Source organism: Crassostrea angulata, chromosome 3 (assembly GCF_025612915.1).
Source record: "Crassostrea angulata isolate pt1a10 chromosome 3, ASM2561291v2, whole genome shotgun sequence".
In the NCBI taxonomy this organism is placed as follows: domain Eukaryota; kingdom Metazoa; phylum Mollusca; class Bivalvia; order Ostreida; family Ostreidae; genus Magallana; species Magallana angulata.
In genome coordinates this window covers 894,800-921,507 of record NC_069113.1, presented here as the reverse complement: position 1 = coordinate 921,507, position 26,708 = coordinate 894,800, and the positions used below count along the sequence as shown (strand labels likewise).

At 35.7% G+C, this 26,708-nt stretch overlaps 1 protein-coding gene across 5 annotated transcripts; it reads left to right on the top strand.

Annotated features, from left to right (window-relative positions):
* The first annotated feature begins 1,436 nt into the window (after positions 1 to 1,436).
* Positions 1,437 to 22,094, top strand: LOC128175082 (band 4.1-like protein 1). Of its 5 annotated transcripts, none has more exons than XM_052840489.1 (16): positions 1,437 to 1,547; positions 2,458 to 2,558; positions 2,662 to 2,769; positions 5,972 to 6,014; positions 6,353 to 6,428; positions 6,706 to 6,750; positions 7,107 to 7,286; positions 7,558 to 7,645; positions 8,426 to 8,578; positions 8,714 to 8,811; positions 9,064 to 9,257; positions 9,555 to 9,862; positions 17,373 to 17,714; positions 18,796 to 18,924; positions 20,096 to 20,119; positions 21,033 to 22,094. In XM_052840489.1, exons 2-16 carry the CDS (start codon positions 2,460 to 2,462, stop codon positions 21,090 to 21,092), a joined length of 1,947 nt encoding a protein of 648 aa, XP_052696449.1. In that variant the 5' UTR covers positions 1,437 to 1,547; positions 2,458 to 2,459; the 3' UTR covers positions 21,093 to 22,094. The 5 variants fall into 5 exon arrangements, with proteins under 5 accessions (XP_052696449.1, XP_052696448.1, XP_052696452.1 ...); XM_052840488.1 differs by having other exon boundaries at positions 18,796 to 18,939; XM_052840492.1 differs by lacking the exon at positions 20,096 to 20,119.
* Positions 22,095 to 26,708: the final 4,614 nt, after the last annotated feature.

Sequence of the window (26,708 nt, the reverse complement as noted above, 5' to 3'; positions counted from 1 at the left end):
ACAAAAAATGTAAAGTCTATCCCCTGATCATTATAATATTCATCACTTTGCTTCCTATATTGGTGCTTTTAGATTATTTTTTTGTACTTAAATACGACCACTCTCGTTTGTGACATTTGGTTTTGATCAAATTTGGCTTATAAATTCTTTATTTTAGTACAGTAAATGGGATTAATACATCGTAATATCTTAATTCATAAGTCAGTCATACCTAGATATTAAATTTAATCCCCTTAACAATTAAAGATGGAGAATTTTGTTTTCAAAAATCGCTTGTGACAACTTTAACTGACTTTGGATGAGTGCCTGTAATGCATGTGTTTGTAAGGGGGGCAGTAGTTTGAAGAATTTAGAAGAAATCATTCAAATCAAGATTAAGGTCGCATGCAATAAGACTGGGATTAAAAGAAAACTCTCTTAATATCAATGAAAGTCAGTCAAAAACGCAAAAATTTAAAAAACAGTTTTAAAGACGAATAGGTTACAATATCAATTATTATTCACATAAAAACTTATACAAGAAAAAAGTACAAGTTTACCTCCTATTATTTTTTTCAAAAAATTAAGAAAATCATGTCAAAATATTCTTTTTATTGTAAAATGTTTACACAGATTACATATTGCAAACACTCTGAGAAGACGTGGCTAACTTATTGATCAGATTTGCATATGGTCATCACTAACACCCATCGCCCTTTGGGGCGTATCAGAGACTAGGAATATTTTATATTAGTATCTTTATTTTATTTTAAAATGTAAACAAAATAAAGTATAATGCGACATTTTCCTTTTAATCTTCAGGGAACCCAAGGTCAATGTTTATTGATCTCCTTGTTTCAGCGTCACAAAATATTTTAATTTATCATCGTGAACAGATAATATACAAGGGTCGATACCTTTTCCTATCAGTTATACACGTGTTTTAATTAGTAGTACTCTTGATGACTTATGCCATGGAATGGTTGTGTCATCATTTAGTGACTGATTGATAATATGACCCATTCATATCTTGAAGCGATTTTTTTTTTTTCAAAACAGCGATCATTATCTGTTGCATAAAAACCTCTATCTTTAATTTGGCCGATAAAGATAAATTAATTGGGAGGGGGTGGGGGTGTCCTCAATGGGCGGACTTTGTGACTGCATCCTATTCTCCGTTCCTCCGTTCCTCCCCTATAAACAGGTAAACGTGAAAACATGTAGATCAACATACATTCCAGAAGTAAAATAAGGAAATGACGGTCGATATTATAAAATAAACTAATTATTTTTTAAAGTATCTTGATTATATATATATATTTATCCCTAATTCATTTTGGCTTTTTTTCACAATATTTGTTATGAATGCAACTACCCGATTTTCGAGTAATTTCCCTGCCGACGGTCCACATATTTTTTGATTTACCTGTCACACACAGGTATACGGAATACCTGAGACGGTGACGTCACGGACCGCTAGGTGGCGCTGCATTTTAAGCGTTTGGATATTTTGATAACCGACATGATATAAAAACAAGCCTGCGAATATACGGACCCTCGAACAAATGGTAAGTATACTGATTCCAAACAACATGCCACATTCCCTTTAAGTTTGTTTCCTTTCTACAAGATATGCTGTTGTAATGTCTACCTTTACACGCTGTTTACACCTGTAATTTGTTAAACTGATTTCCGCATTTGAAGCAGAAGTTATTAAACAAATGTTAGGAATCAGAATCTTTGGGAGGGGCGGTCTGTGTTATGTATTGTCGTTTTTTATTCAATTTCCATGAGCTTAGGATTCAAAACCCCATTAATTAATTCTCTGAAAGTTTAAAACGGGGAGCGACTTATGCATTCAAGGGAAGTTACTCTTTCATGATGTTCTTATCCAATGCACTAGATAAAATACACCTGTGGAACTTTTTCATGAAATTATGATAAAATACTATCCAGTCCATAACTAATCATTACATTAACCCATAATCTTGAAATTTTGTTTTGACATTGAAAAACTATGGACGATTTTTTTCATGAAAAGCATCATGGTCATGAAGTTTTATGCATATTCCCACATTTGTGTTCTGTAAATATTGATCCCTAGGTTTTTGGTTATGTATTCTAGTCAAGTAAGGATTAAAGCCCAGTTAATGAAACCAAGGATGTGAAAGTTTTTTTGGGGGGGGGGGGGGGCTCATTTACTTAGAAATTAGGATCAAGTGGATGGGAGCTAGTGTCCCGGGAGTGGGGTAAGTGAGGGAAGGATGGAGATCATAGATCGATTGAGGCATTATAAAATTGTGAGTACATAGTTATGAGCCTAGTACATATGCCAATCTTGGAATGGTCTGTAATTAATCTGTAAATCACATATATATTCATCCTAGTAGGTCAGATTTATCCATACTCTCTGTTGTCTGACTCAAGAAACCATGCACAAATGTCCCAAATTTGATAACAGGATTTTATTTATTTTAGAAATGGGTGAGAATCGGAGGATCACGCAGGTTCGCACCGCCCGCTCAGTCATCTGTCGCATCCATCTCCTGGACGGCAAACTATTCGAAATCGACGTAGATGTAAGTAGTTCCGCATCATTCAGTCACTGGTTACCATAGTAACAAGTATACACTGGGCTCATGGTCAACAGACATATTCAATCTCGTTTTTTTTTACTTTCAGAAACGAGCTGTCGGACAGATTCTTTTCGACAAAGTGTGTGAGCACTTGGACTTGATTGAGAAGGATTACTTTGGACTGTCATTTACAGGACTTCACACTGGACTCAGGGTAGGTGTAAGGACTGTGTAAACCAAGGCCTGTCCATTAAGTGAATAAACAAACTTTAAAGAAACTTACCAAATAAACTTACAAAAAAAAGTACCGGTAAATTAAAAAAATCTAATCTCTGAAAGAAGTTAAACAAATTGATATAAATTCTCATGTTGGATTTACCAATGTTCAAGATGATCAAGTAAAAGACGATCTCTTTGTGGTCAAAGACCCAATGCAGGTGCCCCTTCATAAGCAATATCCTGCACAATGTACCGGTATTTTGGAGAGAATGAGATCTTAATATAAAATCTATATCTCTTCCTTGTCATTTTCTGATATACTGGAAAGTTATTAAAAATTTGGTACTTCTGGATGCAGAAGGCACATACATGCACCTAACATCTATGGAGGATATTTGTTAACCGGGTTTTCCAACGGAAAAATCCGGTTATTAAAATGGTGAAAATGGCAGGCGGGCGGGCAGGTGGCCGGGCAGCTGCCAAAAGGGTACCCTCATTGTACGGATAACTCCTCCTACAGTTTTCAAGATAGGAAGTTGTTCTTTTGCAGATCAATTGTACATATATTAGAGGTGTGCATATTGCTAGGATTTTGATTTCCGATAATTCATAAAAAAAAATACCAGCTTTTGAACTTAGTCATTTTTTGGCAAAATATTGCATATAGGGTACCCTCATTTTACAGGTAACTCCTCCTACATTTCTCAAGATAGGAAGTTGTTCTTTTGCAGATCAATTTACATATATCAGAGGTGTGCATATTGCTAGGATTTTGATTTCCGATAATTTGTCAAAAAAATACCAGCTTTTGAACTTCGTCATTTTTTGGCAAAATATTGCATATAGAGTACCCTCATTGTACGGATAACTCCTCCTACAGTTTTCAAGATAGGAAGTTGTTCTTATGCAAATTAATTGTACATATATCAGAGGAGTGCATATTGCTAGGATTTTGATTTCTGATTATTTATCCAAAAAATACCAGCTTTTGAACTTCGTCATTTTTTGGCAAAATATTGCATATAGGGTACTCCATTTCACTGGAACGGGTTGACATGGATTATGGATACAGTTCACATAAAAGAAAACCCGGTTTGCTGTCACATTGACAGCTTTTCACTTGTTAATATTTTAAAGCAATAATTCTAGTACAAAACAATAAAAAAAGAAACCATATACATGTTATATATAAGCTATTGATATGTCTGTTTTTCATTGTTGTGTGGATGGTAAAAAAACAGAGAATGCATGATGAAAACATATACATGTATTATACATGTACAAGAATTCAGAAGCAGCTAAAGTGTCTTATTTATAATGTTTTCTGCGGGCAGCACTTGTATAAGTGTGATTTTATTATCAGGTAATAAACCACAAGATATCCAAACCCTGCACGATTTGCTCAATAGTTCATGAAGGAAAATGTTGGCATTCTGGTATTTTCTCAGTATACATTGTTTACGTCTTTTTATTGTAAATGTACTTTATATTTGAAAAAAATGTACTCTTAAAGTGCATGTAAATAGACAATTATTTAAAGTAAAAACAATTATAAAAAATAGTGCAGCCTTTGAACCAGTGCAAGTTTTCTTTATGGACGGTCTGTTCTGGGGTCAGTCACCTTGGTACTATTATTGGGGTGTCACCTGATGTAATGTGTCTTATGGGGTCAATTCACCAGAACTAGATTTAATGGAGTGTCCTCGGTAATTTGGTGGGTAATCCTGTTCACTGAGGTGATGATTTTTGTTGTCGTCCTTTGGGAGGTGGGCATTTAAATTGATTGAACTGTTAAATTTACAGCAAAATTCCCATGATCGCTAAGTAAAACACACATCGTAAATTGTGAGAAATCCTAGATGCGCTAGTTGTTAAATTCAATGCAGACACCAAAGCTCATAAAGATTAAACAAATCTAATAAAGGCACGAAAAATCCATCTTTTGTTTGATCACAGCAAGATCAAGTTTTATCATATGTAAAAATGTATTGAAAATTTAGTTGAAACTGAATGAATTGAAGAAAAATTGAAATATTGCTGGAGAAGATTGTTTACTTCTTTTTGGGTGACCTTAATATATGTCAGGTAACTCGGTTTTCATGGTCTTCCGGGTGCAGGTAATCATTGATCCAGGTGAGATACACCTGTATAATACCTGTAGATCCTGTCTAATCAGGACTTACCTGAGCATGGAATTCAACCATCTATCAACAAATCATCTGTCAACTAATTTACTACAAAACACAAAGAATTAACTTGAACTCTGTGAGGAAGAGTAAAATAGCATTAATTCTGAGGCATTTGCATTAAATCAATACCTGTTCATTTTGATTGATTAGTTCTCTGAGGGGAAAGAACACAAACTCAGAACCTGTCTATATCAGGTCAAGGACACCTGGGCTTAAATCATGATGAACTGCGCCATTACCATCAGGCTGTTTCAGGCAAATTACCGGTTACCGTAGTAAATGTTATGAAAATTGAGGTTCATTTTTTGATAGAAATGCAAGTCAAGTGAATTAAGTTTGGTCATTATTTTAAAGTATTACAGCCGAAAGAAAACAAGTGATAAACATGATAAATTATTCTTCTGTTTGACTGCAAGTCAGTAACTGCAGAATATTTTGAGATTATTGACTGTTGTTTGCTGTAAAGTCATTTGTGATTCCCTGGGCCAGTGCCTATGTGTGGAGTTGTTATCACACAGTAGCTTCCCTTGAGTAAACATTCTACAGATCCAAATGACACTGTAGTTCCGTTTTGTTGTTCCTTGAGGATGGGTAGAGTAATTCACAGTGATAAGCCCACTCAGCTAACCACGGATGTAAATACTTCAGGGACCCTGACACATGGAAGAGAGAGTCAAATCACAATGACCCCCCCCCCCCTCCCCTCCAAATACACAGACCCCAAGAAATAGCGTAATACCAACATATATTGTTTTGTAGCTATTTGTATTTTCTGACAAAGGATTAACTTTCCCATGTCTGTGCTTATAAATATTTCAAGAGCATATGCCTAATTAACATATGAGAAGGGTTTTCATCAATTTCGCTGTAAAACTAGTAAGTAATTAGATCTTCACACTGTTAGTTTAAAAAGAATCAATATGATCAATGCAAAGCCCAAAGCTTTACTTTCTCTCTCTCTTTCTCTCTCTTTCTCTCAACTAATAATTCAGTTTTGTTGTCTTGTAGGAATGGCTCAATGTAGAGAAAAAGATATCCAAGCAAATGAAAGGTAGTAAAAAATTCAGTCATGCATTTAATTTCATTTTATCTTAGCATGCTGCAGCTTTGTAAAACTTTGTTACAGCAATCAAGTATGCAATCACTGTTAGTACATGTATATGAATGCCGATCACGTCATAAATTCCATGTAACATTTTGAAAATTAAAATCTAAATCAATATTGTTCTTTGCACAGGCAAAATGAAAAATAAAAGTGAGAAATTTGGTTATAGACAGTAATAAATAGAAAAGAAAAGAAATTTGATAAAATCAATTCTGATCCTATTGTGAGTACCAATTTACCAGACTTTTTCATGATGCATTTATTCTATCAATTTAACTTTGTAGGTCTGGCCTGGGAGTTTAAGTTTGAGGTGAAGTTCTACCCCCCAGATCCTCAGACACTGCACGAGGACCTTACTAGGTGAGTCTATAGTATAATTCACCCCCTTAATGCTACCTCACCCCCCCCCCCCCACACCCCCCCCCCCCCCCCCCAATCTGACCTCTCCTTAATCACAAACAAATAATTTAAACCATGGTATGTTTTCTTTTCTGCTCATTCTCCACTTTCTCAATGAAACAGATTGAACTTGAGTTGTTCACAAGTTTTCTTTCTCCATTTACCCAGGGAAAATCAATTTTATTTAAAATTTTCTTTGTTTTGAATCAAAGCTAATTAATTTTGTTTTGTGTTGTAGATACCAGCTGTGTCTGCAGATAAGAAACGACATTGTCAATGAGAAGTAAGTCAGCTATTGAAAATCAAGACGATTTTAAAAATGTAGATAAGAAATTTCAGGATCAAAAGGATTTTTTAAATAAATACCTCTTTTGTCTGACATGCAGAAAGTACCTTTCTTTTGAAATCCAATGGTCAGCAGATCTATTTTTAATTAATTTATATTTTCTAATATTTATTTGTGCAACACCGAGAAATCTTTTTAAAAATATCTCTACCTACCAACCATAAGGTTGAGCCCTGGGTCAAAATATAGCAACCAAAACTTTATGAAAAGATGGCCTCAGATAATACAGGTAAAGAAATTGAATACATTTAACAGAATGATGCACATGTAGCAATTCTATTATTGTATCTTAGGCTTCCCTGCTCTGCGGTGACATACGCACTACTCGGCTCCTATACCGTCCAATCAGAATTAGGAGATTTTGACATTGATGAATTCGGTCCTGGAACAGAGTACATCAGAAAAATGAGATTTGCTCCTCATCAAGACCGCGAACTGTTGAAGAAGATTGCAGAGCTTCACAGGACTCATAAGTAATTGATGAAAACTGTTCAATTTTAAACATATACTTGATATATACTTATCCTTCAGTTTATACAGTAAATTATGGTGTGCTGCAAAAGTTAAATTTTGCCAAATTAAAGAAAAATATAATGAAGAAATATAGATTGTGATCATTTTAATAAAGTTAACTTGCTGAGTTGAAATTATGAAAATCTACCAAGGTCAGCATTTCAAACTCTACTTTTAATGAAAATTTGTCAAAATTCCCAAAACACAAAAATGACTGTCTGGCTTTTTCAGGGGTCAGACGCCAGAAGCGGCAGAGTTACACTTCCTGGAAAACGCCAAGAAACTTGCGATGTACGGAGTGGACCTCAGTAATGCAAAGGTAGACATCTTCATTTTCTCTTATATGTGTCCTTGAAGGCACATCACATACGGCGGGTGCATATCCCCAGTTTCCGCGGTGCTAAGCGGATGAGAGTCACTGATTCCCCCTGGATGAGATACTAGTTCATTACAGGTTAACCCCCGGCGTAAGCCGGTACCCAATTTCAGCTGGGTAGACTTAAACAATGTAGATGAAGTGCCTTGTCTAAGTTAAGTGACCACTGTGGGGTTTGAATCAGTGACCTTTCGGTTACTGGGCTAACGACAATAACCACTGAGCCATGTGCTCCATCTTATATGTGTGCTCGTTAGTAATTTATCTCATTGTATGCTCTATAGTAATTTATCTCATTTTGTGCTCTTTAGTAAATTAAAAACTGATTTTTTGCAAGTGTGTCTGAACTACTGTTTACAGGAAAATATATTTTTTTATTTTGCCACTTTCGCCCTTGTTGTCAGCCGGAAAATTTAAGGATAAATTTTATTGTCTCAAATGATCTCTCTTTAAACTCAATTGTGTCTTGGTAAATTCAAGACAGCGCAAAACTGTTTGCAAGTTTAAAAGGGCAAAAATTACACTGGGCAAAAATAACACTGTATACAGTATATTTGTTGATTTTTGTTAAGACATGGTGATTTTTAGAAATTTACTGGTATCAATGAGTTACTGAGATTTTATGAATGATAGATTTTTGTCAAGTCGAGGAGAATACAGACATTCAGCTGATATGGCTGAGTTTATTTAGACACTTGGTTTTATGATTTGTTGATTTTGCAGGATGGGGAGAATGTCGACATACAGCTAGGTGTGTGCTGGAGTGGAATCCTAGTCTTTAGGGAGAAACTCCAAATCAACAAATTTGTGTGGCCAAAGATTCTGAAGATGTCGTACAGGAGAAAGAAGTTCTACATCAAGTTACGAACAGGAGAGGTAGGAACAGTTGTAGATTGTTGTGTCTGAATCCAGTAAGGCTTATTCAGGGACGATTGTCACGACATTGTCCTGTTCATTAATTACCTTAATTACCTTAAATGAATTTCTAATCATGAAACATTTTGTTGGCAGTTTGAAGAGTTCCAGAGCTTGATTGGATTCAAGTTTATGTCAAGCAGGCACGCTAAACGCATGTGGAAAATCTGTGTAGAAAACCATGCTTTTTTTAGGTAAATACTTGCCATATACTTATGTATAACCCATATATCACAAATTGTAAGAGGTAGGATAGGAGGAAGAGAAAGAGAGAGGGGGAAACAAATAATTTAATGTCAATTGATTCATGGTTGATATCCAAAAAGGAAAGAAGATGATGAAAAGAGATAGGGAAAAGAGAGTGATTTTAAGAATTGACTAGGAAGATAGAAAAAAAGATATAAGTAGCCAGTGGATTGATGATGATTTGGCTGTGTGTGTTACAGGAACAGGGAGCCAGACTCACCTGGTACACAGAGGGGACTGCTCCGACTTGGATCCAAGTTCCGCTACTCCGGTCGCACCCACTTCCAGACCAAGCAGGCTATGATGGGCGTGGACCGCCCCTCCCCGTTCTTTGATCGGGTTCACAGTCGCGCTACATATCACGGCAGAACCAAGAACAAGGACCTTCATGATGGTAACAAACGGAAGAATATTTATTTAAAATAGAGTTTCAATTGCTTTTATTTGTTTCCTAGCATTATCATCTTTAAATTCAGATATCACTCTTGGTTCAGCAGTTATAGCATTGCGTCTTTGATCTTTATTTTTTTTTTATTGAATATTTATTGAGCAATTCATTATATTTTCATCCTATGTTTTGAGTTTGTTGGTCCTCTATCTTGCTCAGATTATCTTTCATTTCATACAATTACCCATTATTTTAATATTTCCCAGCTATGTTTTTGATTTGTTGTTTCTCTGTCATTGACAGAAATGTTTAAGCCTCGCCCAGAGCCAAGACACATCCCAGAGTACAACCGTGAGGAGAAGATGATGAAGAAGGTTCCGGAACCGGAGATCCATAACAGAGAGCCGGAGGATGTGTTTGATGATGACGAAGACGAGGAGGAGGGGCCTGACAACAGGAAGAGTCGCATGGAGAGGATGCACGCAGTGCCCACTCCACTTGCAGCAGTGATGAAGAAGGATGCCCCAGTGAACAACAACTTAGAGCACCACCACCGCCGGCGGCGATCATTTGAGGAGGCGGACGATAGAGAGGGAGTGGAGGATGACATGGTACGTACTGACAGACTATATAATCTAGAGTATACACATGCTAATACTAACTCAGGGAATATGTGGACTGTGAAGGACACTAATCAGAAAAGTAGCTCACATAGCTCATTAACTAAACCTAATCTAAAACGGCAAAGAGGGCGCCAGCGTACAGGAAGCGAAAATTTCAAGAAGGTGTCGTTTGATGAAGAAAGTCTCCGAAGTGCTAGTTCTCAGTTTAGCAGGAGTGACAGTGAACTTTGGCCTCAGAAATTGTCAGTGCCTAAGGGGCGGTACCTTAAGAAGAGAACCAACAGTCAATCAAGTGTGGACAGCCCACTTAATGTTCAGTCAACCATGACATCCACTCCTAGGAATCCTCTTCAGTATAATCAGAAGGTCAGGAGAAATCTTAAAGAGAGCGATTTCAACTCCAGTGTGGATGAAGGTTTTTCTGACACTTTCGAGAGAAATGCATCTGGAAGAAAAAATGATAGTAATATTAGTTGTGCAAATTCTTCTAAATCCGGTTCATTTGACCGCGGTCCAGAACTAACAGGTGGAAATACAGAGATGGACAAGGCTCACAGAAGTTCAGAGTCCACACAGGGTCAGATCTCATTTGGTGGCAGTTTGTATTGGTACAGCTCTTCCTCTTCAGAGTCGGATGATGACCACAGAGCTGATGTAAAGATCGAGGAGAAAAAGGTCAACTCCACCAGACAGAAAGGTAGAAGAGACAGACAGAAGGCCCAGGCTGATGTCAAGTCACCACCAGCCAGAGTCAGTCTGGAGAAATCTGGATTTGTGATCCAAGACTTGGATTCAGAACCAGGACACAGACAACTTGGTACTAAAAGTCTTAGCAAGAACTATAGAATTGCTCCTTCAGAAAAAGCCATGGAAAGAAGAGCTTTCTGTAACGAAAGTCCTGGTAATTCAGAGGACAGCTTCAGCTATAAAAACAATGAAGCCATTTTGTTGGAGAAATACATCATCAGAAAGCCTGATTCTGAAGCCTCCAAAAGCCCCCGGGATCAGAAACCCCTTGATGACAGCATCCTTCGCTCTAACCTTAAGGATCCTTCAGAGGAGATGGAGCTACATGACAGTTTTGAGTACTATGGATTCGCCGCAGGCCCTCAATCTACCTCCTCAACTGGCAACATTCTGAATGAAAGTGAAGTTGATAGTTACCATTGTGATTTAGTGAATGAGAAGAGAGTAGTGGAGGAAATTCTTTATGAAGACCCTTCAATAAAAACAGAATCAACAAAAACAACAGCTCATGGTACAGCAGAAGATGAACATGATGGAAATAGGAATGGGATGGAAGATGGAAGAGATGCCTGGACAAACAGTACAGCCTCCATCTTGTCACTGTCTTCCGAGGAAGGAAGTGCCAGTGTGGATGATTTTCTCCAGGAATACGACAATGAACCGTGTGTAAGAAGAGCAAGGTCAGTCACACTGGGGGGAGAGGTCAGTGCCCCCACGAACCCTCCATCAGCCAGCAAAAAAGTCCGATTTTCCAGTGAGGACAATCTAGTGTATGAGCTGAGGCATGGGTTCTCTGATGAGGAGAAGTCCAGTGGGTCCCCTCAGAAACTGGATTTTGACTTTATTGATGACTGTCACTCAGATGACCAGATGTCAGGGTCAGAGACCTCCCCACCCACCCCGTCTCTCCCTAGGTATTTCAGCGACTCAGACGGGTCATCTAGCTCTTGTACCCCAGAATCCTCTCCACGGTCACATAAAAATGAGGCTTTTTTGGAGGAATCCAAAACCCATAGGACACTGCTGCAGAAAAGTCTGCAGATGCCAGCAGAAAAAAAGATCTCAGAAGAAGATCGGGATGAATATACATGTAAGGAGGGTTTTCACCATGAAGAAGGATTCTCTAATGACAATTCTCTGAAAGATAAATCTTATGTGTCGGAGAACCCAATATCAAGAAGATCTCAAGTAAAAAATGATGTTCTAAATACATACAAGGAAAGAATCAGCGAAAGTGACATAGTGATAGAAATAGATAAGGAAGAGATTTGTGCTAATAAACCTTATGATGATCTGACTCCACTTCAGTCAGAGAAAGAGAGTCACATGATGACAGAGAGAAATGTTTGCAGAAGTTTATTCAAAGAAGCTGAGAACTCTTTCGAAGAATCATCAAAGCCTTCAGCATCCCATACCAAACCAACTACCTCTGTAGAAATATCCAGGAACATTCTAGATGCTGCTAATGCTTCCAAGGATGGAGACGAAATTTCAGGTTTAGATCCTGAAGACTTGGAGACTAAAATACAACAGAGCCATGAACTAAAAGTGGAAGATGACAGTAAAAAAAATTCCTTACTAGGAAAGGAAGCGTGTGTCCCTAAAACAGCTTTCGTCCATGTCTCTGATGAAAAACAGCGTCAAGGAATTCAGAATCCAATCAGCTCTGGTTCTGTCTTGTCCCCTTCTAGCTCTCTACCTGTCAGAGCTGCAAGTGACAGCCATTTAGTGTCACAGAATGATCCAAATTTCTCCACACCTGACAGTGCTGCATTGACCATTGATAGTGGGGTTTGTACACCAGTACAGGATGACAAACGATTCACACCCACTGCTGCTGTAGCAAAACAATGTGTTCCTGGAGTCTTAGTCCAGGAGAACAACACATCAACAAATTCATCTTTTGCAACAAATGCCTCTCCTCCAGTTGATCAGTCGTATATTGATAACCAAAGTCAGGGTATTTTCAGTGTCAGCAAGTCTGAAGAATCTCAGAGAAACTCAACTTTTGTTTGTTTCCAGAGCTCACCTGTGGATAAGCCCTTTATAAGCTACTCAATGTGTGCAATAGTTTCAACCCAGGGTACAACTCCAAGTTCCCAGAGCTACAGTAATTCTACACTTGGCAGCTCTTCGTCTACGCTCAGTCCCTCTACATCTACAGCAGCCAGTGTCTGTAAGCCCTCCCAGAATTCCAGTGGTCAATCCCACAGTGCTTTCTCAGACTGGAACAGGAAGTCTGCCCCTGTCAAACCTTTGACTTTCATCCCTCCAAAAAAGAATGTAACAATAACATCAACACAGCAAAATAAATCTGAGAAATTCATGACCCCATTGGCATCAAAGAGCACTTTATCTCCAAATGTCACTCCTCCAAAAGTTACAGACTCTAAAAAAAAGTCAAATTCTCAGCAGCAGCTCGATGGGTGTTCCAAACAGGATAAAGATTGCCAATCTGGAAAACAGAGGCAAAAGTCATCAGGAAACAAATATGGCAGCACTGCAAAGTGGGTCCTGTCCCACTCAGAGAGATTCCTCCATGGAACGGATCAGCTAGACAAACAGGAACAGCAATCAACCGCAAGAAACACTACAATCCAGGAGAATAGAGGAGCTGATGAACATTCCAGTATGAAGATAGATGTAGCAAAAGGTAAAGGAGACACTTCAATCCAGGAGAAAAGAGGGGCTGATGAAAACTTCAGTGGAAAGGTGGAGGTAGCAGAGGGTAAAGGAGACAGGAAGGTAGAGCAGGAGGGGAAAAGAAATGAACAAGAATTAGGTCCTGAAGGAAGCACCAAGTGTGCTAAGAGTGAGGGAGAGATTGGTAAAGAAGCTGAAGTCGAGGAAAATACTTTAATTTACGGAAAAGAGAATAATACTACATCTGTAAAAAATATTGGTAATAGTGGTAGTATTTGGGTTAAGAAAGATTGCCAAGACACAACAATGAAACTAGATATCCATCAAAACAATACAACTCTTGACTGTGAGTCTCCGTCAGACATATCTTCAAAGCTACAGGAACTAAACCATGATATGAGCAAAGGAGAAAAAGAACAGAGCTCAAATCACACAAGAAATACCAAAGACTTGGTCAGAAGTCAAAGAGAACCTGGTGACTTTTATGTCAGTAGGTCATATCAGATGTATCCAAAGGAAGCCATGTTCCACAATGTCTCAAGCAGGCTGTACAATGAAAACCCAAAGAAAAAGGTCTACATTGATGGATCTCTTCAGGGAACTACCAGGAAAATGGAGGCAAAGAAGCAAGAGCAGCAAGAGAAAGGAAAAGATTCTGTAGACGGTGTTCATTCTGTAGACAGTGTTCATTCTGTTCAGAATAGGGAAACAGAAGGTGAAAATGCATGGAAGAAAGATATTAATTTCATAAAAGACTCAAAACAAGAAGTAGAAAACATACCAATTATTGCTCAAAGAGAACTTGCAAGTGAGAGACAAGGAAAAGATTACTTAGACAGCTCAATGATGGGAAGAAGGGGTGTTACAGCAAGTAAAGAAGAAGCTGAAAGTAAAGGTAAACTTGAAACAAACAGAAATAGGAAGGATCTTAAAACAAGAGAAGCAGCTCCTCTCTGCGAGTCTGAAAGCTCAGACTTTGAAGCAGAACTGGGATTGACAGAATACAGCACAGATAATCATCCAGAGACTTTGATCAGGGAGAAGCCTCGAGAGCAGGAAAAAAGCACCAAAGCGGCAAGTACTTCCTGTGGTCCAAAGAAAACCAGTCAACCGGAACCTCCTCAATCTGTAAGACAAAAGGAAGGCAGTCGACCAGAACCTCAGCACAGCGTAAGAGAAGTTCCCACCATGCTGGCTAGGACTTTAAGTGCAAAAAGGTTAAGGGCTTTGGTTGTCCGCCCAGAGAGCCCAGAGTCAGTGTATATCCTGTCGGAGATATTCCTAGCAATACTGATATTTCTTGTCTCAATGCTCTTTTTGTTCATCTGAGTCAAACTTGAGGACTTAAAACATCCGTTTGGCATCACAAATCACAATTTCATTTATATTGTTCTTAGTAAAAAATGAATGCATGGGTTACAAAATTTTTGTGCGGGTACATGTATTTGATTTTTTTCTGTATAACTTAAGTTTAGGAAAAATGTCATAACAGGACGGTAAACTTTGTACACATGTCTGTAAGGTTTGCAAAGTTTTGTGATATGTGCTAACTAATATTTAAGAATTAAGATAGTGCTCAAGTTTTACACCTGTGTCTAAGTATTTTATAATCCGAAATAATAAATATGTACGTGTTAAAGAAAGTGACATTCTATATGCTAGACGATTTGTTTCTTCTGTAGAAGTTAAAGACAGTACTTAAAAGTACATGTATAAATATATAGTACTTAGTTCTTTGTTTTCTTATTAGATATTGTCTAGCTACATTTATTGTTTTTTGTAAGTCCTTTTTTATGAATGACTATTATATATAGTAGACAAGATTAGATTTTTTGTATTTATTTTTATTTTTTTGCTTGATTCTGTGATAATGGTCCAGGCTTGTACTTATGGTTGATGATTCTGCTCTAGTCCCAGTGTTAACATAAAACTAAGATTTAGAGTCCCAATATTTACAGAGTTCTACATCACGGTGATATTCCGTTATTTGTATATTGAAGAATAGTCCCAATATTTACAGAGTCTACATCAAGGTTAGATTCCGGTATTTGTATATCAAGGAATAGTCCATGGTACTTAGAGAGTTTTACATTAGGGTTATATTCAGTTATTTGTATATCTCAAAGATTAGTCCCAATATTTACAGAGTTCTATGTCATTATTGAATTCCATTAAGAGCTGTGATGTTTTTTCATTGATAAATATTGAAAGAGGGTGCCATATTTATGATTGATTTAATTGCCAGATACTTATTGTATATTGTTAGATGACTTTAAGATGCTTATTACCAAATACTTAGAATGTTTGTTACAAGAGTATTCTTAAGAGAAGAGTAAATGACCAAAGTTAGTTTATATTTTTATTGTTTGAATAAGATATCATTTCATTTCTGTCTCAATTTTACATTATGAATTATATATGTGAGTTTACTGCCAAAAACTTTTTCCTTCTCAAGACATATAAAAATATTTTTCTTAGAGTGATATTTCAAGAATTTATTCCAAAGCATACATTCATATATTTCTCTATTAAAGTTGATCTCCTAATGTCATTTTAGACCTGTTCTAATCTTTCTCTAATATACATTCCTGTGATATGATGTTTATCTACTTAAAGCAAGATCAAATGTTCGACCAATGTGGTTAAAATTACAAGGGTGGGGTAGGGGTCTGGTAGGGATGATAATCTTGAGAATTTCACGACTAAACAAACACCAGAAATATTATCTTCATTTTCTATTATCAGGTTCGGTTTTGTGTTCTTCCAATTCAAATTGTTGTCATTTTGAAGTTTAACATGAAAGTTGTTTTTTATAAATATCCATACACACATAATTGATAAGGAGGTGGATTTATTTTCGCTTTCCTGAAATATTCATAAAGAACCAATCAATGATGAAACTAAATAATAATCAAGTGAATTAGTGAGCTTCTCAGGTTATAAGGAATAGGGATAATTTTGAATGAGATTAATATGTAGTTTTCTGCAGCCATTTTGTGTATTGTTTATTAGTGCTGTTTTTTTACTTTATTTTAAAGTGATACTTGCTGTACTTAATTAATCCAATCCACATACTATGTAATCATGTTGTTTATTATGTTTCCGATTTGATGAACAAATCTCGATGTGTTCAGTGATTCCTTCTGTTTAATGCAATACTTGTACACTGACGATTGTTTATAACTGTGCTTGAATACGGAAGCTGAATAAATCCTGTTACAGAAACTGCATGCATTGTTTTTAAAGAAATCATGGTTTATAGAATGAGGGACAGTAATCCCTGACTGATGACATTTTTTTGTGAACCATCCTCCTGTCTTGTTGTTGTGAACATTTCTGTTGGATTCACTGAAACGTTTCACCTGTCCACATTGTTACTATAAATACATATCTATCAGACCATGTACATTTATGTTGTAAAATAACATGTCTACATGTAAACACTAACTGTTGTCATCTACCTCACCCTACACACTGTAGCTAAGTCTCACAGGGCCACATATCTGGCCCAAGCCCTCTGTATTCCTATAAGGGCACCTGTTGAGGGCACCTGTCAAGGTGTTTTGAGGGGCTCCCGACTCTGGTGTTTTGAGGGGCACCTGTTGAGGACTTGAGGGGCACCTGCTAAGGGTTTGGAGGAGATAAGACTGATCTTTCCCTCAGAGACTATATATATACTAACCAGCTAATAACAAACTAGTTAAAATAACCTAATGCTATTAAACTGCTTCATATAGAACTGTATGCTTTGCTTCAATATGTCAGATTCATAATTACTTATATGTTCATTATTGAAAATGTTGAAGATTTAAATTGTAAAATTAAAAAAGAAACTTACTATACACATAATATATTGACCAGATTCATTCCCCATGCATTGTAGTTAATAAGAACTTGACAGGAGGAATTTAAAGCTTATTAATACTTGAATTGCTTTGTAATGTTTACATTTACTGGTATATTTTGCATAAAACTTAAAATGTTAATAGGAAACCAAGAATTGAAATCTTAAGCAAAATAGTTATGATAGGCATAAAACTTTGTGGGCAAGAAAAGCAGAGTTAACACAGAAGGCATCATTTGATACGATTAATACATTGCTTTGTAGGAAAGGTCAGTTGATGCTCCTCCCACCCAGCAAGAACCTCCCAGTGTGCACGACCTTCCCTCCCCACCTCTCGACCCCCCGGAACTCCTCAGTAAGGAGGAGAGAAAGAAGCGCGAGAAAGAGGAGAAGGAGCGCAAAAAGAAAGAGAAAGAAGAACAGAAACGGAAGAAGAAAGAGGAAGAGAAGGAGAAGAAGCGGCTGGCCAAGGAAAAGAAGAAGAAGCCGGCGGTGGAGGAGAAATGGCAGGAAGCCGTGGCCGTGTCTGCTACCTCGGAAACCATCGTGACGATGGACAGGGCACCACGAAGGATGAGCAGCTTTGAGGAACAGAAAGATGACAAGGTCAGTGAGTTGTGTTGTTTTTTTGCCACATTTTTGTTTTGTTTTGGGTAATTCTTGGTTCATCGTTCTTGAAGCAGCATGAGCAGATACTGTGGAATCATTAGATTTCGTGGTGGCTCAATTTTCGTGGAATTCGTGGGTACATTTCATCAATGAATTTACATCCTCCACGAATTACTAAATTATGATTATTATAAGTCATATTTCTTTTTTTAGGTGTATGATAAAACACGAAATTATGTCCCCAAGAACCTGTAAAATTTAAGCAATCCACGAAAATTGGCCCGTATGAATTGAAATGATTCCACAGTATGATGTCTGTAAGTCTAATGGTGGTCCAATGGAGTAAAGTTCTGTTAATATTACTTATTCAGGAATCAGTATCCTGTACCTTTTATTTTAGGCATGCACTGAACATAACGATTTGTTGCTGTTGTCTGTGGTTATAGTTAAATACAAAATTTTAAATTTTGAAAAGAAATAAAGGTTATCTAATCCAATTTAATGTCAAGATCTAGTAAATGAAAGGTGCCTACAGGTTCATAAAATTTAAGATATAAATTCTTTCAATGATGCTTCATAACAATGGCTTTGTTTGATAGGGTGTACCGGGGCTAAAAGTTTTGGTAAACACAATGAAAAATCATGTTTTAAACTGTCATTTTCAATGAGATATGAAGGAACTGAGGAACAAATTTTGGAGTTTTGTCCATTTTTGACTAATAAAATAGATCTAGAATGCCTAAAGTCTCCCCCAAAATGGAATTAAACAAGCTCTTGACCTCTTCTTTAAATGATGTCAAATTGAATATAGGTATCAGGATTACTTTTCCCATGAGTTAACATAGAATTTCAAGAAATTGTTTAATTTTCTACATAATTCCTACAAAGCCGTAAAGTATGGGAAAAAGATTCTTCAAATCAATTATGACATCATAATGGTTCTAGCACCAAAAAGACACTTTGGAATCATTTACCTTAACATTAAGGTTATGCTTGTAATATTGATACAACAATGTACTTTTAACTCTCTAACACACAATGTAATCAGGAATAATGCATGCTCTTTTCCTGTAATTAGCCTGAGCCTCGTGAGGCTGAGGAACAGGAAGTTAAGAGGGCTGATCGTGCTGAGGATTCTGGGAGTAATCGAGCTGACCAGGGCTCGGAGGAGGGGTCTGATAGAGAAGGCGACCCCAAGGACGAGCAGGTTACATATCACACGGTGTGACTCTCCGCACACTAACTGCTTCCTCGCTTCTACATTGTACTAACAGTAGGCTATAGACGTACCGCAGTGTATCTACTGGTCTGAGGGTGATCCATGACCCACATCTAGACAGGGACCTAGGTCTCTGAACGCTTTGTAGATGTAGATATAGGAGCTTGCACCCAGGATTTATTTTTTAGCTAGATAAAAAAAAAATAATAAGATAACTATGAGTTTAATCAAGTCTAGTGCAAAATCTCCGTGGGGATATTTTTTGTGTGTAAGTTAAATATACCTGGTTGCAAGCCTATGCTTGAATTTCAGTAATTTAGAACTCTGTTGCAGCTTACATTTTCTTGATTTCAGTTGGAAGATTTTTTGAAGAAAAATCAAAATGAAAAATAAAAACAAATATGATGATCAGCATTTTCGGAGAAAAGAATTGTTATGTATGTATAACTTTCAGAAAAAAATAAGCAATGAAGAGCTGATCATTCTTAAATGGAATGAGATGAACACAATTCTGAATTTTATGGAACTTAACTGTTTCCTGTATAATCATGATTGGTTTTTACTGTGGCTTATTGTATATCACTCTGGATTGCTGTGTTGGGTGCTCCTTACACTGTTTGTAATAACAAAGCTAGATTTAAGGTCATTTCTCCTCTGCTACATTGTTCTCTTAGTTTTCTGTTTCTCTAAATATTACACAACAGGACGTCTTTTCTCCTCTTTATTTGTAAATAAAATCTACATTTAATGTTTTATAGCTCTTGAAGAATTAGTATATCAACAAAAAAATTGATTGCTAACCTGTATAATTATTAAGTTTCATAAATTATTAAGGAGGTTGGATGGTTAATATTTGGTTCATAAACACATCTTCAAGCATGCTAAGTTTTAATTACCCAAATCACAACTTATATCATGACTCCGTAAAAATCAATTATTACCTCTCTTCTCAGTTAACTGTTTTTTTTCCCATAACAAGCACTAGCAACCATACACGTAGTTACAAAAATTTCATCCAATGTTTCTTTTTTAACGCGTAAAAAAGAGCTATAAAGTGGCCATGACCATCCTGCCTCCTGAAATTCTGTCAACTTTTGATCTGATCCCTGAATTAAATAGGGTCAGTGCTAACATTAACCCGAGGCTGTTTCTGTTTCAGTCCTACCAGAACAAGGCGTTTACAGTAAGAACCGATTCCCTCGTAACCTTGGTGCATTCATTTGATCATGCTAGATGTTTATCTTTTATTTATTCTCAGTTTGCGATTGGATCAGATCAGTTAATACTGACAATCATAATTGCATCTATCAATTAAAGCATGATTTGAATTAACAATATTTTATAAGGGCAGAATGATGAAAAATATTCTTTATATACCTTTATTCTGTAGATTCCTTATTCTACGCGAGTACTTTATTACGCAATTCAACCATTTTGCATCAAATCGCGAGAATATAAAATCGGACACACAGAATTGTTATTTTGAATAGTTTTATTTAGTTAACATTTGGTTGAAAAAAAAATAAAAGTGAGATTTTAAAAGATCTGCCTCTTGCAATTTTACACGGATATTAATTCCTCGCGTTTAGTTAGGAATCTACTGTATATACCAATGCACATGCATTAAGTGTTATATCTTATTTTGTCTGTGACTTACATGTGTTTATACATGTAGTTATATCCAGGGCCGACTCTCGGTTTTCTTGTTGTTCATTTGTGTGGATATGAGAGAGACAGAGAGAAAGAGACAATGAGTGTTTTAGTTTTCATATATCCACCCTGTGTTGTTTAGAATTTCATACATTGCTTTCTCTCCATGGAGAGTTGTTGGCTTAGTGTAGTAAATTAAAGGATTTATCTTTCTTGTCTGCTCCATGAAATCATGTATCTACTCTGTACATACAGTATATCCTATATAGTTCCAGCTTTTGGTGTTTGTCAAAAATTTGCTTTAAGAATTTATTGTGATTTTTATTTAATAACACCTTATAACTGACAAGTTGTGCATAAAATCCATTGATTTTGTTGTCTTAAAAAAGATTCCTTCTTAAAACATTAATATAATTGCATAATTATGCATTATTCTATGCTTCTAGGCCAAAGAAGAAGACCTGAATCGCAGCACAGATCGAGTGGGAGAGGAGTTTGATTTATAGATTTGAACCTGCAGCAATTGACAAGCCAGACAAGTGGATGAAGAGAACTGTGATGCAGCAATAGAACTACAGACTTAGGGGACTATAGTAGAAAGTGTTCAAACTCATCTGCTTATCACTGTTCAATTATTTTTTTTATAGTTGGGAAGCATAGCTTCAATGTAACAAGAAATCTGATTGGCTGACAGATTTGGCATTAGCATGTTATTCATAGAAACCATTTTTGTCTGTTTATTCATTGTCAGCTAATCTTGTTACTTTAAACATTTTATATCATTACGAGGACATGTAATTCATATTCATATCTGTCCAAATAATTGTGTATACACCAAATTTATGTATGCATGTATATAGACATTCCATGAAGTTGATGTGATGTAACCATAATTCCATTGTTATATATTGATGGTTGTCCCTGTCATTTTAGAAAGATGGTGTATTTATCACTAGTGATTTTTACTGATTATTTATTTGTTGGATGGTTGTGCCATTACTATGCCTTGTTCAAATTTTATCTCTGGTGAATGAATTTCAAATTTTAGAAATCATTTTATATACTCCTCTTTTTATACCCATTTTTACTAATCAAATGTTTTACCAAGTTATTTTTGAGACATTCCCTTTCATATATTTGTAGAATTGTAGATGACTATAAGAAACATGATATGTTGAATCAACAAATATTTTAATTGATTTAGGTCATATTTTATCATGACCATTTTATATTGCTTCATCATGACGTGCTAAGAAAATTTGTCTAAAACTTTCTTTCTCTTTTGAATCTGGGAATGAACAGAATAATTCATGGCCTTGTAAAAAGACTAACGGATGCAAAACGGACACAAATATATTTGATGAATCTGGATGGATGTATCTCTTATACTCCCAGAGTGTAACACGGAGCTAGACATTATAGCAATTGGATATCATTCAGCTAATGCTATCTTATGATGATGAGATTTTACACGGGATGAATTTAATAATTAAACTTGTAAACAAATAGTTCTGTCTTTCTTTTATTCGTTAGAAGATTGAAGGGCTGTAGGATGTGATGAGATGCAGGGTTGCCGAGCACATTGGAAAATTGGATTGGAATAATTAGAATTATTCATACTGTATTAATTTCAGCCACGAGATCAAGATGCTAAATTTTTTTTACATGTGTGCATTAATAAAATGAGTTTTTCATGTCCAATATTTTCACCATTGAATATGTCCATTGATCTGCCAGGGGTTAGGTGGTTGTGGCCAACATTTAGAATATATGAAGGTGGTATGGGGCACCTGTTGGTATTCATTTGGATTCAAGTACATTATATTCATAATGCTTTCACCGATTTAGAATTTTCTAATATAACGATATTTGACCACAATGTGTTTTTAAAATGTTGGGAAAGGTTAAAATTTTAAAAGCCCCAGTGAGATTTGAACTCGTGACTAACACATCCGTAATTCGCACTCTAACCAACTGAGATATGCTGTTAAGAGCAGTGTAACAATTTATGGACAGAAAAAAAAATGATTATACTTGATTTTATTGTTTAGTTCGATAGGAAGTACGTCACAATATGGAAGTGTCCCATACAACCCTATTCACCATAAGACTACAAGCTTTGTGTACCGACATAATAAAATATTCAAATTTAATATTTCTTTACTATATACTAGTAATATTTTATGAACAAATACATCATAGTCAAATTTTAAGGTATATCATATAAGTAACTTGTTGACCATCCACGCATCTTCCTGAAACAGTAGTAAAAATCACGGGGATATTGGTTTGTTGCCATAGTTTTTTTCATAGCATTTTACTGCGTTTCTTAGCAACAGAATCGGTTGACGTGCTTCTCTTCCATGGGTCTTCACCTCATTCCTTTCAAAGGTTGTCCGAGGAGGAAACGGAAAATCACGGGTTTTTTTCTCGTGCTATAACATTAACCACTTAACTCTTTCCGGATATTCACCGTCTCTGACCAGGAAGTTATATATTCCAATTTGTTGAATTTCCTTTTTGCCGTTTTTCATTGAAAACAACCTTTATTTTACAAAGGATTGTCTTAGGACACCATATTAGTCGGGTTTTGAAGATACTATATCTATGGATGCATCTGCTTTTTTTTTTCACTTTTTGACACATGTTTAAATAATTTTCCGATCACCCTTAAGTAAAATTATTTCAAACACAACATTAGTTTCAACTTCATAGCCGTTACATACGAAAGACGAATAGGGCCACATAAAAATATTTTTATCTCATAATTACGAGAAAAGATCTCGTTATTACGAGTTAACCATCTCGTATTTACGAGTTAACTATCTCGTAATTACGAGAAAAAATATCGTAATAACGAGTTAATTATCTCGTTATTACGAGAAAAGATTTCGTTATTACGAGTTAATTATCTCGGTATTACGAGTTGATTATCTCGTTATTACGAGAAAAGATATCGTTATTACGAGTTAATTATCTCGGTATTACGAGAAAAGATCTCGTTATTACGACTTAATTATCTCGTTATAACGAGAAAAGATTACGGGTTAAAATCTATATAAAATGGTGCGTTTCTGAAAAGACCTCCTAGTCGACTGGATCACCCTTACAGTCTATCTTTTTCTTTCTAGAAACGTTGATTTAATTTCGAATAATTTTTAAATAACGACGATCATTATTTCTTTAATTTTTACATAAAATGATCGGATTTGACATTTTATGTTATATGAATAAGTGAAAAAAGTTTTCAACTTGTATACTATAATCCCACTCCGAAGTAAATACCAGGTAGTCCTAGAGTCGTAAAAACACAATTCTATTTGTTACAGATGACATAAATTACTATATAGTTTCAATCATGGATATATAGGATTTACCCGAGTTGTGTTTTATATGTTCATACACAACCTACATGTATATTGAAAATAATTGATTTTGTATATTAACATTCTGAGTCTAAAAGCAAATAAACATTGCACTAGTTCATACACTTTACATGAAGGGAATAGAACAATGAAACCCACCATTTTAAATAGATCTTTTAACGAGATTATTTACTCGTAATAACGATATCTTTTCTCGTAATAACGAGATAATTAACTTGTAATAACGAGATCTTTTCTCGTAATAACGAGATAATTAACACGTAATAACGAGATCTCGTAATTACGAGATAAAAATATTTGTTTATGTGGCCCTATTCGTCTTTCGTAGTTACAAGCTGCAAACCGAGAAATCTTTTTTTGAATATCATCACATCTCAAAAGTGGAGGTTGGGATATTTTGATAGTATGCCAAATACACATAAACACTTATATATTTATCTATTTAAAATCTTTTCAAATTCAGCCTAGTAACTTTCAAGCAATTATATGAAAATTCATTTTTTTTTAATCTGCTTGGTCTGATTTTATATCAAATTTATGTACGCTTTTAAACGATGGTTATGCTAAGTATATGTATAATAATAGACATTGCAGTATATACTTTTCCTTGTCAATTAGATTTAAATTAAATTAAATTTTCAATGAAAAAAATTATGTACAAAATTTGTTAACAAAACAAACGACAATTTGGTTTGGGGTTTTTTTTTTGCCCATTAAGAAACTATTTTTATATATTTTGAATATTTCTAATTTTGAAAGAAGACCGATTCTGCTGGTGTTAATAGGAGAAAGTTGGAAAATTATTTGATACTGAAATGTAACAAAAAATTTGGACCAAGCAGCTTTAATTGTATACTGATACGTAAAAAAAGTAAATTTATTTTAAAATTAGTATATATTTTATTGATTTAATTAATATATACTAATATTGAAAGAAAAAAAATTAATAAATTTATCTTACTATTAATAAACAACTAATTTAATTAATATATATAATATACAATACTTGATCGACCACAAGAACATGCAGTGATTTTATTCTACAGTTTCCTACAGTTCAATGTGCTGGTATAGATGCTAACCAGTTATGACTCCCACGCCTTTTTACCCGAGGATTTTGGAACTGTAGATTTAACACCTAAGTTGGCTTCATTCATGATTCCAAAAGTCTACGGCCAATGGATGCAAAGAAAGATATAAATAATTGGGAAAAATGTGATATACAAAGGGGGAGTGTCGGTAATTCACCATGCATCAGACACATACCTTGAATCGGACAGCTTTAGTTAAAAATAAGAGTAATTATGTATGCACTCATGTGTTGTTTCGTACATCCCTGAATCAGAACTATTGAGCTTTATCATTATCAAGAATTTGACTAACAAATTGTCAAAGCAATAACTTTATAGGCATCGTAAAATGAAGTCTTATACGTACGCCATCATTAAAAATTTGGTTACTAAGATTTTACACGAAAGCATAATTTGAATGTTGTAATTTGCAGTAACATTTATATGAATGTCACTGCAGTAACAATTGAAAGTGTGACGTCAGCTCGCGCGCGTCTTTTCCTCTCCGTGCATGAGGATGCACTATGAGGATTGTGGCCAGTAACCACTTCTGTCATATCTTTCCAACAGTGACCACTGAGGTCGAGAAATGTCACCTGTTGAAATTATTTTTTCTTGGTCTTAAGGTGGTATGGAACATCTGTCGATATCAATGTGGATTAAAGTACATTAAAATTAGAAAACTTTCACCGGTTTAGAATTTTCAAATTTTACAATATTTAACCAAAAATAGCTAAATTGAAAATATTTGGAGAGTTTTAAATTGTAAAACCTCCAGTGGGATTCGAACTAATGACTTACATATTCGTAGTAAGCCCTCTAACCCTCTGCACTACACTGTAAGCTGACTAAACTGAGAAAGAAACTATTATTGTTTTTTTATTGATAAACAATACATCACAATATGGAGGTGTCCCATACCACCTTAATGGTGGAACGTTGGTTATAGATTTTTGCGGAGGTTTCGTGACCGTCCAATGCATTGTTTAAAGCAAACCTTTTACTGATAAGATAAATGCAGTTGTCTGTGCGACAAGGCATGTTACATAATATTCTGTGAGTGCACCCGTAATGTGGATATCCAATCTATCAGTCTCAGTGCTGTAGTTACACAAATTGCACCTAGATTTCTCTCCTAGGACGGGGTGATGGGTTGTGGCGAAGTCTTGTCTTTTTTACATTGCAAAATAAAGAGTTTCCATTTTCTTGGATTGTTTTTTCTTGTTTGTCACCTCACAATTCAACTGCAGATTGCATTGAATGAGCTGAATTCACAGATGGGATTTGATACATCTTTCTCAAAGATTTTATCAGAAGAGGTTAGTTTATTCTTTAGGAACACATTTGAAAGTGTGCGGGGTGTGGCAGCTAGACGGCTTGAGGTACGGAAAAGAGAATCAGTGGGTTTGGTATGGAGACTGGACTTTACGTCGCCATCTTTCAGATACATATAGTTATGTTTTCTGTTAATTGATTTTAATAAGTGTAAATTAATTCGAGATGCAACAACATTTCTTTCACTTAGTGAACTCAATGTAATATCGATATCTTATTCTAAGTTTATTAATAGAGCTCTAGCAGTCAGATTAGAACCAAACCCATGCAGGGTTCATTTCTTGTACAATCAGAACCTTTCAATCTGCAGCCAAGAAAATAGTTAGACCAT